This window comes from Phyllopteryx taeniolatus, chromosome 15 (assembly GCF_024500385.1).
Source record: "Phyllopteryx taeniolatus isolate TA_2022b chromosome 15, UOR_Ptae_1.2, whole genome shotgun sequence".
Classification (NCBI taxonomy): Eukaryota; Metazoa; Chordata; class Actinopteri; order Syngnathiformes; family Syngnathidae; genus Phyllopteryx; species Phyllopteryx taeniolatus.
Window position 1 is genome coordinate 17,136,204 of NC_084516.1, and position 17,654 is coordinate 17,153,857.

The 17,654-nt window shown below is 41.5% G+C and overlaps 1 protein-coding gene across 3 annotated transcripts in view; it reads left to right on the forward strand.

Annotated features, from left to right (window-relative positions):
• The window catches only part of LOC133490224 (astrotactin-2-like), a 286,520-nt gene that overhangs the window by 237,278 nt on the left and 31,588 nt on the right, over nt 1-17,654 (forward strand). For all 3 annotated transcript variants that reach the window (XR_009792133.1, XM_061800017.1, XM_061800018.1), the window contains exon 19: nt 204-352. Coding sequence is in view for 2 of the 3 variants with exons in the window: in XM_061800017.1 (XP_061656001.1) it covers nt 204-352 (149 nt within the window). In the remaining variant the exon portion in view is untranslated. The remainder of the gene's footprint in view (nt 1-203; nt 353-17,654) is intronic.

Sequence of the window (17,654 nt, forward strand, 5' to 3'; positions counted from 1 at the left end):
ATTACATAGAATGAAGCCCCGTTTCCACCAAGCCCTACATTTTTGTAAATAATGGTACAGAAAACACTTTCTGCACACTTAAAACTGATTACACATTATATATTGATAATCATTTAAATGCATCATTGTACTGATCCTTTGCTGTAAAATACATGTTTATGAGACTGTCACTTCCATATGTCACTTCTTCTCGTATTCTTCAGCTTGCGCCTTGCCCCTTACTTGGAGCCTTCAAGCACAATGGTAGCCCTGGAGTGGTTGGACGTGGAGCCTCTGATTGGCTGCAAGGTTTCGGACTACATCATCCAGCATAAACGGGTGGAAGACCCCTCAGAGGCAGAGGTCTACACAGGTATGAAATAATACTGAATCTAAATCATAATACTGAATCTAATCATCCTAGCTGTGGACACTGTACTATATCTCTATATATTACCGTATATATTCTGTATGAAAAGTCCATTGTTTAATCGAATGCAACAATCAGTTCCCAAATAAAACAGAAACATTCAAAGAGTAAACAGGCTTCAAAATTATTTAAAGTGTAGACATTTACCGCATTTTCTAAACTAAACTTTTCAGTGTTAAAGATGATGTGATCTTTCTGATATGTGGCGACGATAAGCAGCCCAGTAGACTCTGACGTGATCGCTCTCGAATGTTGTTTGTGTGTGCATGTTGATGTTCCAGGCATTGATTTAATTTTCCAAAATTAGTTCTCCTTAAGAATGTCACATACTCCTTAAATCTGCCTTTCAAACCTCTTAGAAATGCCAGAAACCCGTTTTGCCTTATGCTCCTTTAGTCAATGAGAGGTCTGAAATTTGATTCAAATGCAAGTAAAAGTAAAATCTTAATTTGGCGTCCTTAACCCCACTGTTATGTTGCACGTATAAGTTATGTTAAAAAAATAGGATTACATTTACACTCCTGACCTTTTTTTTTCCTTTGAAAAAAATAATTGGGAAAAATATAGAACTTGCATTGCATTGTTATATTTTTGGGATGACTAATTTTTGAGTGGGTCACCCTTGAACATTGTTGGAAATAAACAGAAGGGTTAAAGTTAATCTGCAGATATCCCTGTTTTTTTTAAATATTATTTAGTGGACTAGTGTTTGGATCGTCTGCCTCACAGTCGAGAGGTTCTGGGTACAAATCTCTGGCTCAGGCTCCTCCTGTGTGGAGTGCTTGTGTGGGTTTTCCCCAGGTACTGCGCCTTCCTCCCACATTCCAAAAAGCTGCATGACTCTAAATTGCCCATAGGTGTGAATTTGACTGTACTCAACTCAACCAAACTGTATTTCTAGTGGACTGTAAAAAGTGCTCTAAAAAAACATAATAATAATTATAATAATAATAATACATGAATAGAATAGTTTCAGATTAACATGCTCGCTTTACATTGGCATTTTGCACACATTTATTCGCTCTTGTTGAACAGTCCGCATGTATGAAGCTATTCATCGATGAGAGGAGCATGACTGAAGGCTCTGCTGACCAGTATGAGGGCACTGAGACTGTAATCTCGAGACCACCACCTGTATGACATCACACGCGTTTGCTACAAGCTGAAGTTTGAATGTTATCAAACAATGGCAGTTTTCTGACAGCTGTTAGTTTGTCAGTTGGCGAGTAACACGCACGCAGAAGGGATTGGTTCAAATCTCCTATTTAGTCCTCTCTCTGGATTCACTTTATTTTGTTTTAGCACTGGCTCTCGTCCGTCTACATATCTCTTCCAGCATGCATTCCTCGCCGAGGGGACGTCGGCCAGTTCCATGTTGGGGCAAAGCTCCTCGCGGTTGTAGCATCATAAATGAATGACGTAAGTTCCAATAGGGCCGATACTCAAATAAAGACCTCCCCTCCAATTGATGCCTCCACCCTTCTGCAGTTGAGTAAATTACACCGTATGTGGGTATTTGGTGTGCATACACCTCAAAATCTATTGTCCTAGTTAAGAAATGCTGTCTGATTAGAGTTGAGTGGCTTCGGTGAAGTGGTATCATCAACGAAGCAAAAGTGGTTTTGATGCCAATCGGGGCACAAACGTTGCTGCCCGTTGACTGCTTTTGAGTTGGAAAAGTAGCCGTGGCTCTTCCAAGGGACAGGGAGTGCGTCAGGGGAAGGGTGATAGAAATTGAGTAATATTGGTGTGTTAGGAGTTGGCTTAATCATTGGGAAGTATGGACAGGCCATCCATCACCCCTGGGAGGAGTGCTGATGAAGCATGGGCCCCAGCAAGGTGGTTAGAAGGGGCAGATGGTGTGGGTGACTCACTCTGCTATGTGCCAGTCACCACTATAAATCATGTCGTTGAAGAGCGTGTAATACAGATTAGACGTCTTTATCTTCATTTTTCGCCTTTTTCCCCCCGCTTGCCTTTATATTGTACAGTATGTGCTTGTACTGTGCACTCCCGCCGCTTCGGAAACTATAGGAATGATACATGAAAGAAACTATGCACGATGGTGAGAGTGAATTTGCATGGAGGAGAAATTAATTTGGCAAATGACTCCCACTGAGATGCGCATTTTCTTCTGTGAATTATCGGCAGCGACCGCCATGCACGGAGGTGGCTTCCACTTTAACAGTAAATGCAGAAAACACCAGCTTGCTCAACGCCACTATTGTTCTCCGACGAGCAGGACAGAGATCGCTGATACATACTTGGATGGCATCGCAGGCGAAGATTTATGAAATAATAGGGGCCTCTTAAAATGATGAGATCTTGTTCTCTGGACTCAGCAAATAATCACGCACCCTGTTGAGATGTATAATTTTCTCACACTTACACTGACTTATTTGGAAATTATTGGATTGGTACTGGCCGATCTGCCTGCTTGGCGTCTTTTTTAGGGATAATCTTCAAGGCGCTTCCTAGGAAAATGGAAGACAGCTTCATGAAGCCAAAAGCCCAGATAGAATCTACTTGAGCCAAGTCGACCCTGCTCACCTTGAGGACACGGAGTGACACAAGGATTTCACACCGTCAATCATTGAAAGTTTTCACGTTGACAGACAAGGAAGCATACATTCCATGGCTAACCAACCTTCCACCACTGGCCACGAGCAGCCCATCTTTGAGGATAAATTCTTTGCTCAGGGGTATCTTGGTGGTTTTCTGCAGTCCTTCATTTTTCCTTGTTCATATTTTCCAAGTCTGTGATTATTTCAAGCAGTCGGGCCTTCTTCTGACATCTAACATCTAAAGGGTGGGTATACCCGCACTAAAAGATTACTCGGCTGATTTGCAGAAGCCCATATTTGACAATCCTAAGGAAAAATCCTGATCCAAAGCTTTAGTCAAGGCTCATACTTGGAAGGAACAGTGTAATGTTTGGGTTTGGCTAACTTGGTGCACTTGAGCTGGGGCTGGCTCTTTTATGTCATTGTTGTGCTTTTGCATGTAATTCTTCGTGTGTAATAAATTCAAACCCACCTACAGAAATGCTCAAAACGTGTGTTTTTACATAGCCTTTATCGGGTGGTGACTTATCTCACCTATGGATTATTATCTATTCTAAGATGCATTACATTTTCAAATGTCCCACCGTTCCAGGAAGTCTTCATGGTTGCATTTGTTTCACCTTTAGAGAGTCCATTGTCTCCTCCAGAGTGTGCTTTTACAAACTTAATTCTATTTGCTACAATATACATTGCAGTTGTAGTTGCCTTACATGCTTCTCCATTGCCAAAACCAGGTAGTACTTCAAGCAGATTCATCTTTGCCATTGTAACGTTTGAGGATACATGGTTAAAAATGACAAAAATAAACACATGCCTTTGCTCCCAGTCTCCTCTGGAATAAAATGTGGCTGCAGAGAAGTAAATACAAGACAGCCTCATTCTCCTCCAATTTTGCTTTTTATTATAAGCCCCTTACATACGGGCCATCTACAGTTGAAGCAGGCTTTTTTTTTTTTTTTTACCAGAGGAGGGGTTGAAGTCGACCTGCAAGTTTACCATCAGCCAGGGCAGTCTGTGGCGAAACTCGGACAGTGTGTAAGCAGAGTGTTAATATTAACAGCAGTTTTTGAAAGAACTGTCTCTGTCACGCTGCTATTGCCACGCATCTAATGATTTCACAGTGCAGAATCGCAACGGCTGTGTGAACATGCACTTCGGACACGCCAACGTCCTGCTTCGATGAGTTTTGCCAAAAAGGGAACAAATCATCTTTTACATATCTGATGCAGAAATTTACAAGGAAGTTAGTGTGGGAGTGGCAATTGTTTCTCATTCTGACTGCTGGCAGCATGATTTACGAAGTATATTGCAGTAATATTGAGAAGTGTAAAATCTGTAAAACCCCAAATTGAGTTGAATAGCCAGGCAGTGCAGTGGAAAAGCAACATTTAGGGCACCCTTTCAATGAGGTAAGAAGGAGTGTAGTGGTAGCTACAGCTACTGCAGTTTATTGATTTATTGGGCATTTATTGAACATTACAAGAAAGTGAAGTTCTGGATGCAGCAGTCTCCACTTTGCTGCAGCGTGCCCTCAGTCTCCTCTGGAATAAATCGGTTCAATGTTCTGACCGATGTGTACAATGGCAGCGTGGCTTTTGCCGTGTCTTGCCCTACTAGAAGTGAAAAACCACCAGTCGATTAGCCTGACTGTGCTGAGGTCTAGTCTCAATGGTAAGAGCAGCACCTGCATCCAGCGAATGGTATCATACTGAGGCTAAGAAAAAAAAATGGCTTGGGGTCGGCGTTTTAGGAGGCAGCTGCACACGCACATTCATGCAAACGTCAGCGCATGAGTCACGCAGTGAAGAGTGCACCCTTTGAGGAATGTGCACGGCAACCTGTCTTAAGCCGTATTTTGGATGCCAGCGCTGTCTAGACTTCAGTAGGAGGAGGAAATGGTACCTGTTCTCCAGTACATAGTGTCAAAGGTCTATCAAGTGACAAGCTGAGGTCTACAGTTGTAAGTCAGTGATTGACTGATTAGGTTTTTGCTTTTGAGTGCACTTGAGTGCCCCCCCCCACTGATTCAAACGATTTAACAAGGCTCTCTTTCTCTTTCTCTCGTGTTTTTTCATCTTCAGCTTCCTCCATGAATGGATGTAATCATCCAAGTCCTTTGGTGTCTTGCTTGTGAATGCAATGTATTCTGAAGGGAGCATCCCGAAAATACTGCGAATGCAACTACCTCCTGTTTGATCCAAACTCCAGGAATTATTTTTATGTCTGCTAATATTATCGGCAGCACTTTGCCTGGCACTGGACTGCGTTGTTAAGTGGAGTGCGCATCTGGATTGAGCAACACGGTGAACCTAGCCCATGCCAAAAGTGTTTGCTCCTTATGCCCAGTCTTGACAAGTCTTGGCTATGAAGTCCCTTCACCTTTGCACACCGACACACAAATTTGCAAAGTGGAACCTAATTCGCCGTGATGCTGGTTATTCTGATTTAAAAACATTATTCCCATAAGAAAGTATGTATAGTGAATTAAATTTATCCATTGTAAAACCTTAGTTAACCATGCAGCGAAAGTTTCATTTAACATGTTTACACTTTTTGAATATGTAAAGAGTTACCCAAAATAAAAATGTAAAAAATAACCAGTAAAAGTCAAATATAGTTAAACTGGCTTCTGTAGCCGAGGATCAGACCACCAAGGTCTTTGTCCGCCGCCCAGCTCACAATGTACCTGAACCCCTTGGCCCCTCCCACAGGTGGTTAGCCCATGGGAAGGGGGACCCACATTGGCCACCAGGCGCTTGTCATCTAGCCCCACCTCCGGCCCTGGCTCCAGAGGGTGCCCTGGTGACCCACGTCCAGGCATCTGAAGGGGCTCAGTGTCGAGAGGAATCAAATGAGATGGCTCTGGCATCTGGTTAGGATGCCCCCTGGATGCCTCCCTGGTGAGGTGTTCTGGGTATGTCCGACCGGGAGGAGGCTGGGGAGGGGATGACCCAGGATATGCTGGAGAGACTACGTCTCCTGGATGGCCTGGGAACGCCTCGGGATCCCCCCAGAAGAGCTGGACGAAGTGGCTAGGGAGTGGGCTTCCCTGCTAAACCTGCTACCCCCGCGAACTGACGCCGGACAAGTGGAAGAAAATGGACTCCTGGATGGATGGATATAGTAAAACTACTTAACACCCGCTGACTGGTCATTCATCATTAGCCGTTATACTCTTAGCTATGTCTTACGTTTGAATTTGCTAGGTAAAATTCATTTGTCTTGCTAATTGATGTTCATTCGTGTTGCACGTATTGCAATGAGCAGGCAAGCACTTTCCCATGTTGCAGGAAGTTCTATGGTCATCAGCTGTTTTTGTCGATGATTTTTCATTTTATTTTTATTTTTTTGGGGGAAAATGTAATGCCATAGCCTGAAAACCTGAACCTAACAGAGCACTTCGATGCCATACCCAGAAAAACAGTCATTTTCTTTCTGCAATGTTTTCCACTAAATTCAAATGTTGGAAAGAGTAACACCCCACAACCGTGATAATCAACCACCCCACCACACCCCACCCCACCACCACCTCCTCAGGGCTGGTCCATAGAGGCTGTGGCTATCTTAGCTTGGAACAATCGACCCATCCTTGCAGCAAAGTTGAAGTTGAGGACATTGTGTGACATTAGGCAGTCATCGTCCTTGCACTACCACTAAGAAAGGGAGTGTTTGAGCACTTAAGTACAGATGCTCAGAAATGTGGAATGGCACGGTATAGAGACCAAGGGTGCGCAACCTACGGCCTGTGGGCCTGCCACAGCATTCGATGCGACGCGCCATGCAATTCTAAAAATAAATAAAAGCTCAGAGGAAGTGTTATAAAAACCCACAAATGCTCATCATATATGATGATAAATATTTCTTTGATCGTTGCACCCTATGTTTTTGTAAATTTAGTCCAACCTTCCTGAGGACATTTTCAAAAAAATGCACAGACCCTGACGTAACACAAAACATTTTCTGAGCCAGGCGTAAATTTAGAGCAGACAGAGAGCGATCACCTGTTCCCACAACTGTGGTGAGAGGAATACTGACTCACAGAGATGAAGTGCAGGTGAAGATGAGGTCACAGCAGATGGCAGTCCATCATCCCAAGTGCTGAATAAAAGCAAATGTAAAGGTGAGTTGTGATGGCATTTATAGTCTTCAAATATGATAACTCATCCCCATTGGCATGTAAATTGTGACTCGTTGATTCACAGCGTGCCGTCTCGAGTGAGTGTGCCGGGTGTGTAAAACTGAAAGGAGTCCAAACATGAGCTATGTTTGAATAGTTAGCGGGGAAAAACGTCACCCCGGCCTTTTTCTTCCTGTGTCAAGGAATGGAAGATAAGTCATTTGAGTCCTGGCTTACAGTGGAGCCGACTAAGTTCGACTACAGTTGTTCCAGGAACGCTGATCATACAACAAACAATTCTTTCTCAATGGAAATAATGTGAATTGATTTAAAAGGTTCCAAGGTCTTATTGTTGAAGGGTTGGGGTGAAGGTTCTGTCTTGTAATAGAAAAAAATGGGTGATTGCCTTCAATATTAGGGTAGGCCTCTTTCACTGCCCAACCTGGGTAGATATGCATGTACCAAACCATGAAACGTGCTTCCATGTTTGGGTCTATTGCATCATATTTGTCTTTGCCATCATTAAATACCATACCACCCCTTAGTGGTGGCATCACTGCAGAATACCCAATTATTGTGATGTTCAACGACCTTAAATCCTGTGTGTGTATGCACCCAATAAGTGATGATGAATTGTTGTTGATTTATTGTTTACTTAGTCATATTGCACTAAGCAGTTTGGAGAGAGATTTTTGTACCGACAGCATGTCTAATTTGATTGATTTGCACTGCATTCCTTCTCATTGGTCAAACACACTGGTGAAGGTAAGGTGTCAAGGGTTGGGTTGTTATTTTATTATCAAATTACAGTATTGTTGACTTAGCCAGGACAGAGATGCTACCACTATTTCATCATAATATAATTTCTCAGGTATATGGTCCTCATATTCCTTCTCCTAAGTAGCCTCTCTAATATGTCCATCTGCAAGTCTGGTGCCCTATTATTATAATTACAGCATACGTTCTATTGAATATCCTTCAGTCAGGTAGGTAAAAGTAAGTGTAGGAAAGCATTCAAAATATGTGAATGGAGTGTATGTATTTTCCTGTTTTCTACCTTTTCCTCTCAATACTTCTTTGGGATTGCTCTTGGGAAGGACCACCCCAAATCACTGGGGTCTTACTTTGATAGCCTCTAGATGGCACACCAAGTCAGGGGCAGCATTCACCAAGCAGGCACTTGAATAAGCAGCACTGATGCATTAGTGTCAAGCAGGGCATTCCTCCACAATGGCAAAGCAGCTTTAATACAAAAGTCGATACTGATGATCAGGGATGTGCAGTCAGGGCAGCCGGAGCCTCACCTGCATGTGAAGAGTAAAAAAAAGAAAAAAAAGAATAAATTCATTATCAATTATCATCAATTTCTTCAAATTTTAGTTGTGTAATCTGTGCTTTATATTGTTTTTTTCATCCAATAATGTTCATGATTTCACGATTAAAATTGCTGTATTTGCCTATTTCCTGTTGAAATACAGACAAGAAGTGTGGCAGAAAATACCGAGCCTAACATCAGGTTGCGCAATCCCTCACCAAAAACGGAAATAGTACAGTGCAGCGTCACTATCTATTGGTGAAGTTACTGTACTAAAAGAGAGGGGGCTAATGGCAAGGGCCTGTTCTGCATCACTTCTCCATTGTAATGTTTTTTGGGCACTTGTAATATGCATTCTGCAAATATTCATTCTGCTTTTGCATAGTCAGGCTAAATCATTTAATATTTGTGTGTTACATATTGAGTTTTGCTGATCACAAAACCGCAGACAAAGATGTGGCAGACAGTATTTTGTCTCCACATTGTGGCAGGCAGCCTCCTTCAGTGTGGCTATGGTGGCCACACTGAAGTGGGGGCACGAGAGCACACAGGTTCAGAGTGATGCTCGCGAGCTTGCCTAGGTTCTTTGACTTTTTAAGACAAAGGGCTGATCTCTTTGGACTGTATAGCTCATAAAGAGTAAGAAATGAATGCAAAATTCCTGAATAGCTTCTCAGCTTTTTTTGCTGAAAAGGTTTTGATCTGGACTAGAGGTGATGTAGTTGGCCCAGCTTATGCTCACTGTTGCCAACTATGACAGTGTACAGTGGAACCTCGATATAGATCCAATGAGTTTTTCATGGGGAGGGGAGGGTGTCGCCGTTGTTGTCGTTATAGGCGGTTTTGTAGTCCTTGAACGCTGGCAGCGAGCGGTAACAGTACTTCGACTTCCGCATTGGGCGCTGTTTGCGGCAATCTAATTTAAGCGGTACTGACGTTTAAGTCTAGTTCACCAATCAAACGACACAATACTTCTATTGGGCTTCCCGGGCATAGGTATGAACAGTAGATAAGCCAACCCGGCTGATCGTTGTGCCCAAATGGCCACCATTTTGGGAAGGTCGTCATTACCATGAATGGAACGGCCCACAACTCTTGTTTACATTGCGACAAACAAAAACAACAGCGTTCATATATTGTAGTATTTGTCTGACACTGTCTGCCCAAACGTGGCTATTTCAGCTCACTTATAACTTGATAAAACACTGTGCAGTAAATTGCAAATGTTTTTTTTTTTTTTTTTATTGTTTGTGCTATTTACTCAGTATTTGAGTAATTATTTCACTGTGTACTTGTTACTCTTACTCAAGTAATTTTTTGGAGGACTATTTTTTACTTTTACTTGAGTCACATTATTGTCAAATAACAGTACTCTTACTTGAATACAATATTTGGCTACTCTACCCACCTCTGGAGCGGACATCCTCTATTGCTAGCTACTCTTACGTTTAAGCAACATTTTTGCTCATCAGATAAACTAGTGTCGTATTTGTTGCACTGGTCTTTTGTATTTTCGCGTTGAGGTGGTGCGAGTCGTGGCCCTGGTTGTGGTCCCAGTGGAAACACGAAGCACACATAACTTCTGTGATCCGCTAGTACAGCTTGTATTAATTAAGAGATCCCCCTACAATTATCCAATTAGTTTCACGGATGTTAATGTTAAATGTATTAAGCGATGGAGCGATGTTAGAGGTTATGTCACAACACAGAATGAACTAACTTCAAATTCAGAAATGGCCAATAAAAACAGAAAAATATTGTGCTTAATATTTTCCTGGAGGATGCATTTGGGATTAGCCTTTGAAGCTGGTAATAGTGAAAAATGAGGCGAAACAGACAATGATTTGTCATTGGTAATGAATTCGATTACCTCAATTGCCAACAATGTGTTCTCCAGATAGTCCATTCTTTTCCAGAATGAGTGCTTAGAGGAGGATACTATTCATGTGGCACAGCTTTAAGCAGGCATTAGGTGCAGGTGGAGATGCGCCTAGCTCAAGTTGGAGGCCAAAACAAAAGAAAAGAAATGAGGCAAATTTAATTTCATTCTTAAATTTGTACATCCACATGTACAGTGGGCACGGAAAGTATTCAGACCCCCTTAAAAAGACTCAAAAGATTAATTTGGAAGGGGATTGATCAAGGAAGACTTTCTTTACTGGCAATATCGATTTAGACGCAGATACTTTTGACTTTTTACAGCAAAGTAACAGATTATTGGGGGAAAGCCACATTTTTATTATTTCATAATTCATTATTTGACCTAAAATGAGATCAGACCATTAAACAAAATACAAATTATCAACTAAATGTTGAATTTAGGGCAGCACGGTGAATAAACTGGTTAGCACATCTGCCTCACAGTTCTGAGGACTTGGGTTCCAATCCGGCCTCGCCTGTGTGGAGTTCTCCCCGTGCTCTCCAGGTACTCCGGTTTCCTCCCATGTTCCAAAAACATGCATGTTACTTTAGGGATGTCCCAATCCAAATGTTTCACTTCCGACCTGATACTGATATTGCAGCATTTTTAAAATTTTGGCCGATACCAGTCCAATCCGATGTCAGCAATAATCATGCATACTTATTTTGTAGTATGGAATGTTAGAAAAGGCTTGATCAAGTGACAAGCAACACTCGGTATGAGGAAAAACTGACCCATTTAATATTAACCACTGGGGGACAGAAAGTAACTTAAAAAATAAGAATGTGCTACAATTGAATAAAATAAATAAAAATTATAGTAGGAAATCCTGAAAAATAACTTAACCATTAACAAAAATATATATTTGAATTGCATGATAACGACTGCTTAACTGAAGCATAAGCATATTCTACATTTGAACAGATTAAATGAAAAATAAATTAGAAAACCATGAAAAATAATCTCAATAAATAATAAATACAAATTATACTGATGTGGTGCAAAATGAGAATTAAAGTTCAATTCAGTTATTTTTTTTTTATTGTCAGTATATATTTTGAGAGATATAAGTGCCGCAAGTTCAATGCTAATATTTGGTAGCTCGTCAGTGGTGTTTTTCATTAATTGTGTGGTAGCTTTGAGCTAGTGATGAAGGCTGTGATGCATTTGAACATTTAATAGGTGTAATTTGTTTTGTTGTGTGAGTTTAGTTTTACAGTGAACTTCAACTGGAGTCTCAATAAACCATCGTTAAGCAAGCAACATTTACTCTTTCTTCCTGCTACTATTTTACCACCTTAGCAACCTGTTGTTGTGATCACCTGAGCTCTCCATGCCGTCCCGGCGCTGCTTGATAGAAGTGCTGGAGCATGCAAAGGACTGCTTGTATAAGAGTGGTAAAATCGGAGATTTCAGATCTTGTTTTATTGCTGACCGGACCGATTTCCGATATCAAAGATCGGATCGGGACACCGCTATGTTAGGTTAGTAGCATAATGCGAAGCGTGAATGTGAGTGTAAAGGGTTCTTTGTCTATGTTTCTCTAAATGTGCCCTGTGATTGGCCCGCGTCCATTCCAGGGTGTAACCCGCCTCGCCTGAAGTCAGCTGGGACGGCTCCAATACACCCGTGATCCGAATGAAGATACGCAGCAGAGAAAATAGATGGATGGATGTGTGTTAAATGAATGCTGTACATAATACATTCATTGTGTACATATATATTTTAATGTCTGGCTGCTAACTCAATGGCACTCTGTTTGGCTCATAAATTTTGTAAATCTGACACTAATGTCAGTGCCTCACCAGCCATGAACTTCACAGCAAATCGCGGTGATGATCATATGCATACTAGCTGTACGGCTTTTCTGAAAGGTATAGTTTCTTGATATTTTTTGCCGGCGGCACGGTGGACGTCAGGTTAGCAGGTTAGACCCTTTGCTGTGACACTCATATATTTAACTCGGATGCTGTCCATTTCTTCTGATCATCCTTAAAATGGTTCTGCACCTTCATTGGAGTCCAGCTGTGTTTGATTATACTGATTGGACTTCATTAGGAAAGTCTATATTAGACCTTACAGTTCACAGTGCATGTCAGAGCAAATGGAAAATCATGAGGTCAAAGGAACTGCCTGAAGAGCTCAGAGACAGAATTGTGGCAAGGCACAAAATGTCTGCTGCACTTAAGGTTCCGAAGAGCACAGTGGCTGCCATAATCCTTAAATGGAAGACGTTTGGGAAGACCAGAACCCTTCCTAAACTGAGCAATCGGGGGAGAAGAGCCTTGGTGAGAGAGGTAAAGAAGAACCCAAAGATCACTGTGGCTGAGCTCCAGAGATGCGGTCGGGAGATGGAATAAAGTTCTAGAAAGTCAACCATCACTGCAGCCCTCCACCAGTCGGGGCTTTATGGCAGAGTGGCCCGACAGAAGCCTCTCCTCAGTGCAAGACACATGAAAGCCCACATGGAGTTTGCTAAAAAAATACACCTGAAGGACTCCAAGATGGTGAGAAATAAGATTCTCTGATCTGATGAGACCAAGATAGAACTTTTTGGCCTTAATTCTAAGCAGTATGTGTGGAGAAAACCAGGCACTGCTCATCACTAGTCCAATACAGTCCCAACAGGGAAGCATAGTAGCATCATGCTGTGGGGGTGTTTTTCAGCTGCAGGGACAGGACGTCTGGTTGCAATCGATGGAAAGACGAATGCGGCCAAGTACAGGGATATCCTGGAAGAAAACCTTCTCCAGAGTGCTCAGGACCTCAGACTGGGCTGAAGGTTCACCTTCCAACAAGATAATGACCCTAAGCACGTAGCTAAAATAATGAAGGAGTGGCTTCAGAACAACTCCGTCACTGTTCTTGAATGCCCCAGCGAGAGTCCTGACTTAAAACCAATTGAGCATCTGTGGAGAGACCTGAAAATGGCTGTCCACCAACGTTCACCATCCAACCTGACAGAACTGGAGAGGATCTGCAAGGAGGAATGGCAGAGGATCCCCAAATGCAGGTGTGAAAAACTTGTTGCATCATTCCCAGAAAGACTCGTGGCTGTATTAGCTCAAAAGGCTACTAAGCTACTAAAGCTACTTAGCTACTAAATACGGAGCAAAGGGTCTGAATACTTATGGCTGTGTGATATTTCAGTTTTTCTTTTTTAATAAATCTGCAAAAATTTCAACCATTCCGTTTTTTTATGTCAGTATGGAGTGCTGTGTGTACATTAATGAGGAAAACAAATGAACTTAAATGATGTTAGCAAATGTCTGCAATATAACAGAGTGAAAAATTTAAGGGGGTCTGAATACTTTCCGTACCCACTGTAGGTCAATCCAGACAAACCGCAGGTTTAAGAGCCGGTGTCAGCTTTGCAAATGCAGGAAAACACCTTACACGGTTACTGCCACTGCAGTTTGTTTTGCAGTAAATTGCATGTTATGTTTTGACTGCATGGGAATGATTAGCGGCTTACCTAGTCTGTAACGTCAGACGTCCGTATTTCCTGTCTCTCACAGTGAGTTCCCAAAAGGAAAAGAGAAGGTGCCAAAATCGTTATGAAAAACGCCTAATAAAATGCTTAAGTGGAAGGCGCCTCGTATACATGACGAATGTGGACAAGCTTCTGGCTTCCGTCATCACCTTTCCTCAATGCCATTGTTTTGTCAGCCGCTAATTTGGTGTCCTTAAACCACACTTCTGACGAGGAGACACTTTTATGTCCGCACACGTGCACGTTTAATGCTAATTAAAAACTTACGGGTTCCTTTTGTGTGTGTTATATGTGCATGAGACCTGATTATTTTTTTTTGGGGGGGGGGGCAGGACGGAGCGACGACGAGGATCGGCGGCAAGTGTGAAGCCGCTGTATGAAAATGTAGGAAAGCCACGCTCCGCTGGGTATAACGGGCAGTAGAAAAGAGGCAGCATAACTGGAGACTACTCAGCAATGATGTCATCTCACACTCACAATTTTGCACCATAAAAATGCGACCAACCATTTGGTCTCTGCACCTTCCTCTTGCCATTTCCAGCCAGACATGCCCATGACATTTGGAACGTCTCTTTTAGTTTCCTCATGTTCAGACGAGGTATCCCACTCCCTTATTTATGTAAGCGCTCCGTCATTGCACAATTGCGTCGATAAGCCCTCATTCAAAGAGATTGAATTATATGGAGATAACCGGCGTCCTTGAGCATGGGTGCAGATAACAGATTGGAGTGACACAGCTGACTCTCTTTGTTTTGTTAATTAAAGATGACCTCATCGCTAAAAATGGATGCTGTGCACCTTCTCGTCACGAGCCTCGCCATCAGCAGATTGCAGATTGCAGGCAGGGGGCCAAGGGGTTTCTGCATTCTCTCTTTTTTTTCCCGCCCATTCTTTCCCATTTTTGTCTCCTCACAAACATGTTGTTAGTGTTGCTTTCTCTTCCTCTACCTTTTTTTTTAAAAAGGTAGAGAGCTACACTTTTTATTCATTACTGTTTGTATTGAGCCAGTTACGACAGCAGCGATGAAACAAAAATCTTTGAACGTAATGAATCAGAGAGACATGACTTATGTTGATCGATTGCGAAAGCATTCACGCCGTTTGATTCATTTTGCCATTTCGGACATAAATGGTCGTAAGACTTTCTTCATGATGACTTGGCAGCAATACACAAGAATGTACCAGCAGACTGGCAGTACAGAATCTCAATTAAGGTTGGTTGAATGCTGCATTTTAGTATGAAAGTTACTCATATATATATATATATTTTCAAGTGCTTACTAATTGCCAGTACATCACATAATAGTTGAATTGCTATCCAAAACCAAAACTGATAAATCCTTCTTCAGTATGTAGTATTGAATTTACTTAGATACACTTAGTTGATATTGATCATAATTCCAGATGCTCCTGAACTCAGAAGTCTTATTGCTCAATTTTGGTACTTTTTAATAGCTACACGCTGGATTGGTCGCAAGTCAATCGCAGGGCAAATGTGGATGGGACTGTAAATTGATCCCGCTGCAGCTGTACTGTCTGCTTTGTGAATCATTACATTACAGATGAAAACACTTATATGGTCAAAACCATCCATCCGTTTTCTACAGCGCTTTTCCTCATTAGGGTCATGGCTGAGCTGGAGTCAATCCCAGTTGACTTTGGGCGAGACGTGGGGTACGCCAGCCAATTGCAGGCCACATACAGCGAAACAATCGTTCACACTCATATCCACACCTACAGTGTGGATAAATTTGAATCTTCAACTAACCTTACATGGTTTTGGAATGTGGAAGGAAACCACAGTGCCCGGAGAAAAACCCATGCAAGCGCACGGCAAACATGCGAACTCCAAAAAGAGGATCAAGTCAAGATTTGAACCTGAGACCTCTCAAATGTGAAGCAGATGTGCTAACCGCTATTTCATCGTGTGGACTGGTCAAAATCAGGACCTTAATATTAAGACATTTTTGCCGAGAGTGGTACCTTGACGTTCCACCATATTCCATTCCATAACGCTGGTCAACTCCAGTAATATCCAAGTACAGTACTTTTGTCCACAGTGCGCAATTATGTCCATGTACTGATAGTCTGACATAATTGCCAGTACTCAGTTGAATGAGTGAGCAGAAGGGTTTGTTCTTGGTACCAGTTGTATTTTGGTAGGTTTCTACTTCCTGTTTTTGTCCCATTGCCCGAATGAAGATGTAGACCCCTGAGTTAACCTAACGCCGACTGGCTAGCTGCCCTATGTTTGTCACCTGTGATAAAAGATCTTATGTCTGTGTAAGTTTTAATGATGTAGCATTACATTTGTGGTTAGTGTCAGTTTCAGAGAGTATTTAAACTGTTTTATATTGTTTTCAACATATTAATATTTGATAGGTTAACTTTAGCTTTACTCATATGACAATTTTGAATGCTAAAATGTTACTTACACCGTTACCTTAATACGTTTTAATAAGATGCAACTATGAGAATTTTTAACAATCTGACGTTCGACCACCATCCCATAAAAGATGGTGGTCGAACTTCGAGGTACCCCTGCACCAACAATTGGAGAGACAACTAACATTGTCAGTCAAGACAGACACAATAGGCCATAAAACATGAAACTGAGATTCTCGCAGAAGGCAATTGGCATCACTACATTATAAAATCTTAATTATCGCTCCTGATTTTGTCATTTCCATAACCTCCTTTATGTGATGATTGAGACCCAGACAAGCACAAGTGGCACATGTTTGGAGGGGGAAGAAAAGAATATAGTCAAGAGGATTAGAGCAGAAAATTTTCAAGCACTCTTTTAAATGCACAGTGATGCAAAGACCGATGATAATGACAACCAGGCCGTTGTGGTGCTGGCCAAAAAAGAAAAAGGGAACGACGTGCTCGGCTGCCTTTGAAGAGCCATTAATTCCTATCAGTAGTAGATTTTCACTACGTATTACACAGCACGCTCAGGCAATAATCATCAATGTTTGAGCCAAAAATAGTCCAAGGAGTATTTTTAATTGTATACCGTTCACTCGTTTGTGTTTTTGGTAGATTTTTTGAAATTTTTAAAATGTTTTCTGCCATATCCGTATTCCTCGTGAAAATGCAGTCAAAGCCACACCTGAGTAATAATCATGCTATGTAATCAGAATCTTGACATGCCACACCTGTGGGTTGGCTGGATTATCTCAGCAAAGGAGACGTGCTAACTAACACAGATTTAGACATATTTGTGAACAATATTTGAGAGAAATGCAGTCGGCCTTTTATGTACATTTGAAAAAGTCTTAAATCAAAAATTGTATGTCAATGTCAGCGGTGTTTTTTTTTTAATTCTTATCAGTAAATTTTATAAACTTCTTATGCAAAGATGCAATCAAGCCAATGGCAACACATTTATAAACCAATGAATCATACTGTGATCAATCTCGCAAATGTAGATTGCAAATCTAATTCAGTCTATCCCTTCCTTGTGTGTATAATATTATTATTATTGCTATGACTCAAAAAGAGAACATCAAAACTCAGAGTGATGCTAACAACAATAATCTAACAACAATAATAGTTTTTATTAATAAATAATTGAAATAATACATTATGATACAACATAATATGGGGTTTTCCACAGGTGCTCCGGTCTCCTACATTCCAAAAACATTTTTGGTAGGTTTATTGAAGACTCTAAATTGTCCTCAGTTGTGAATAGATAAATATGATGTGGGTGTTCGTGAAATAAAAATGTTTTTACTGCCAAATTCACTCAAAAATAAATAAATAAATAAATGTTTGAGGCAGCACGGTGGACGACTGGTTAGAGCGTCAGCCTCACAGTTCTGAGGAC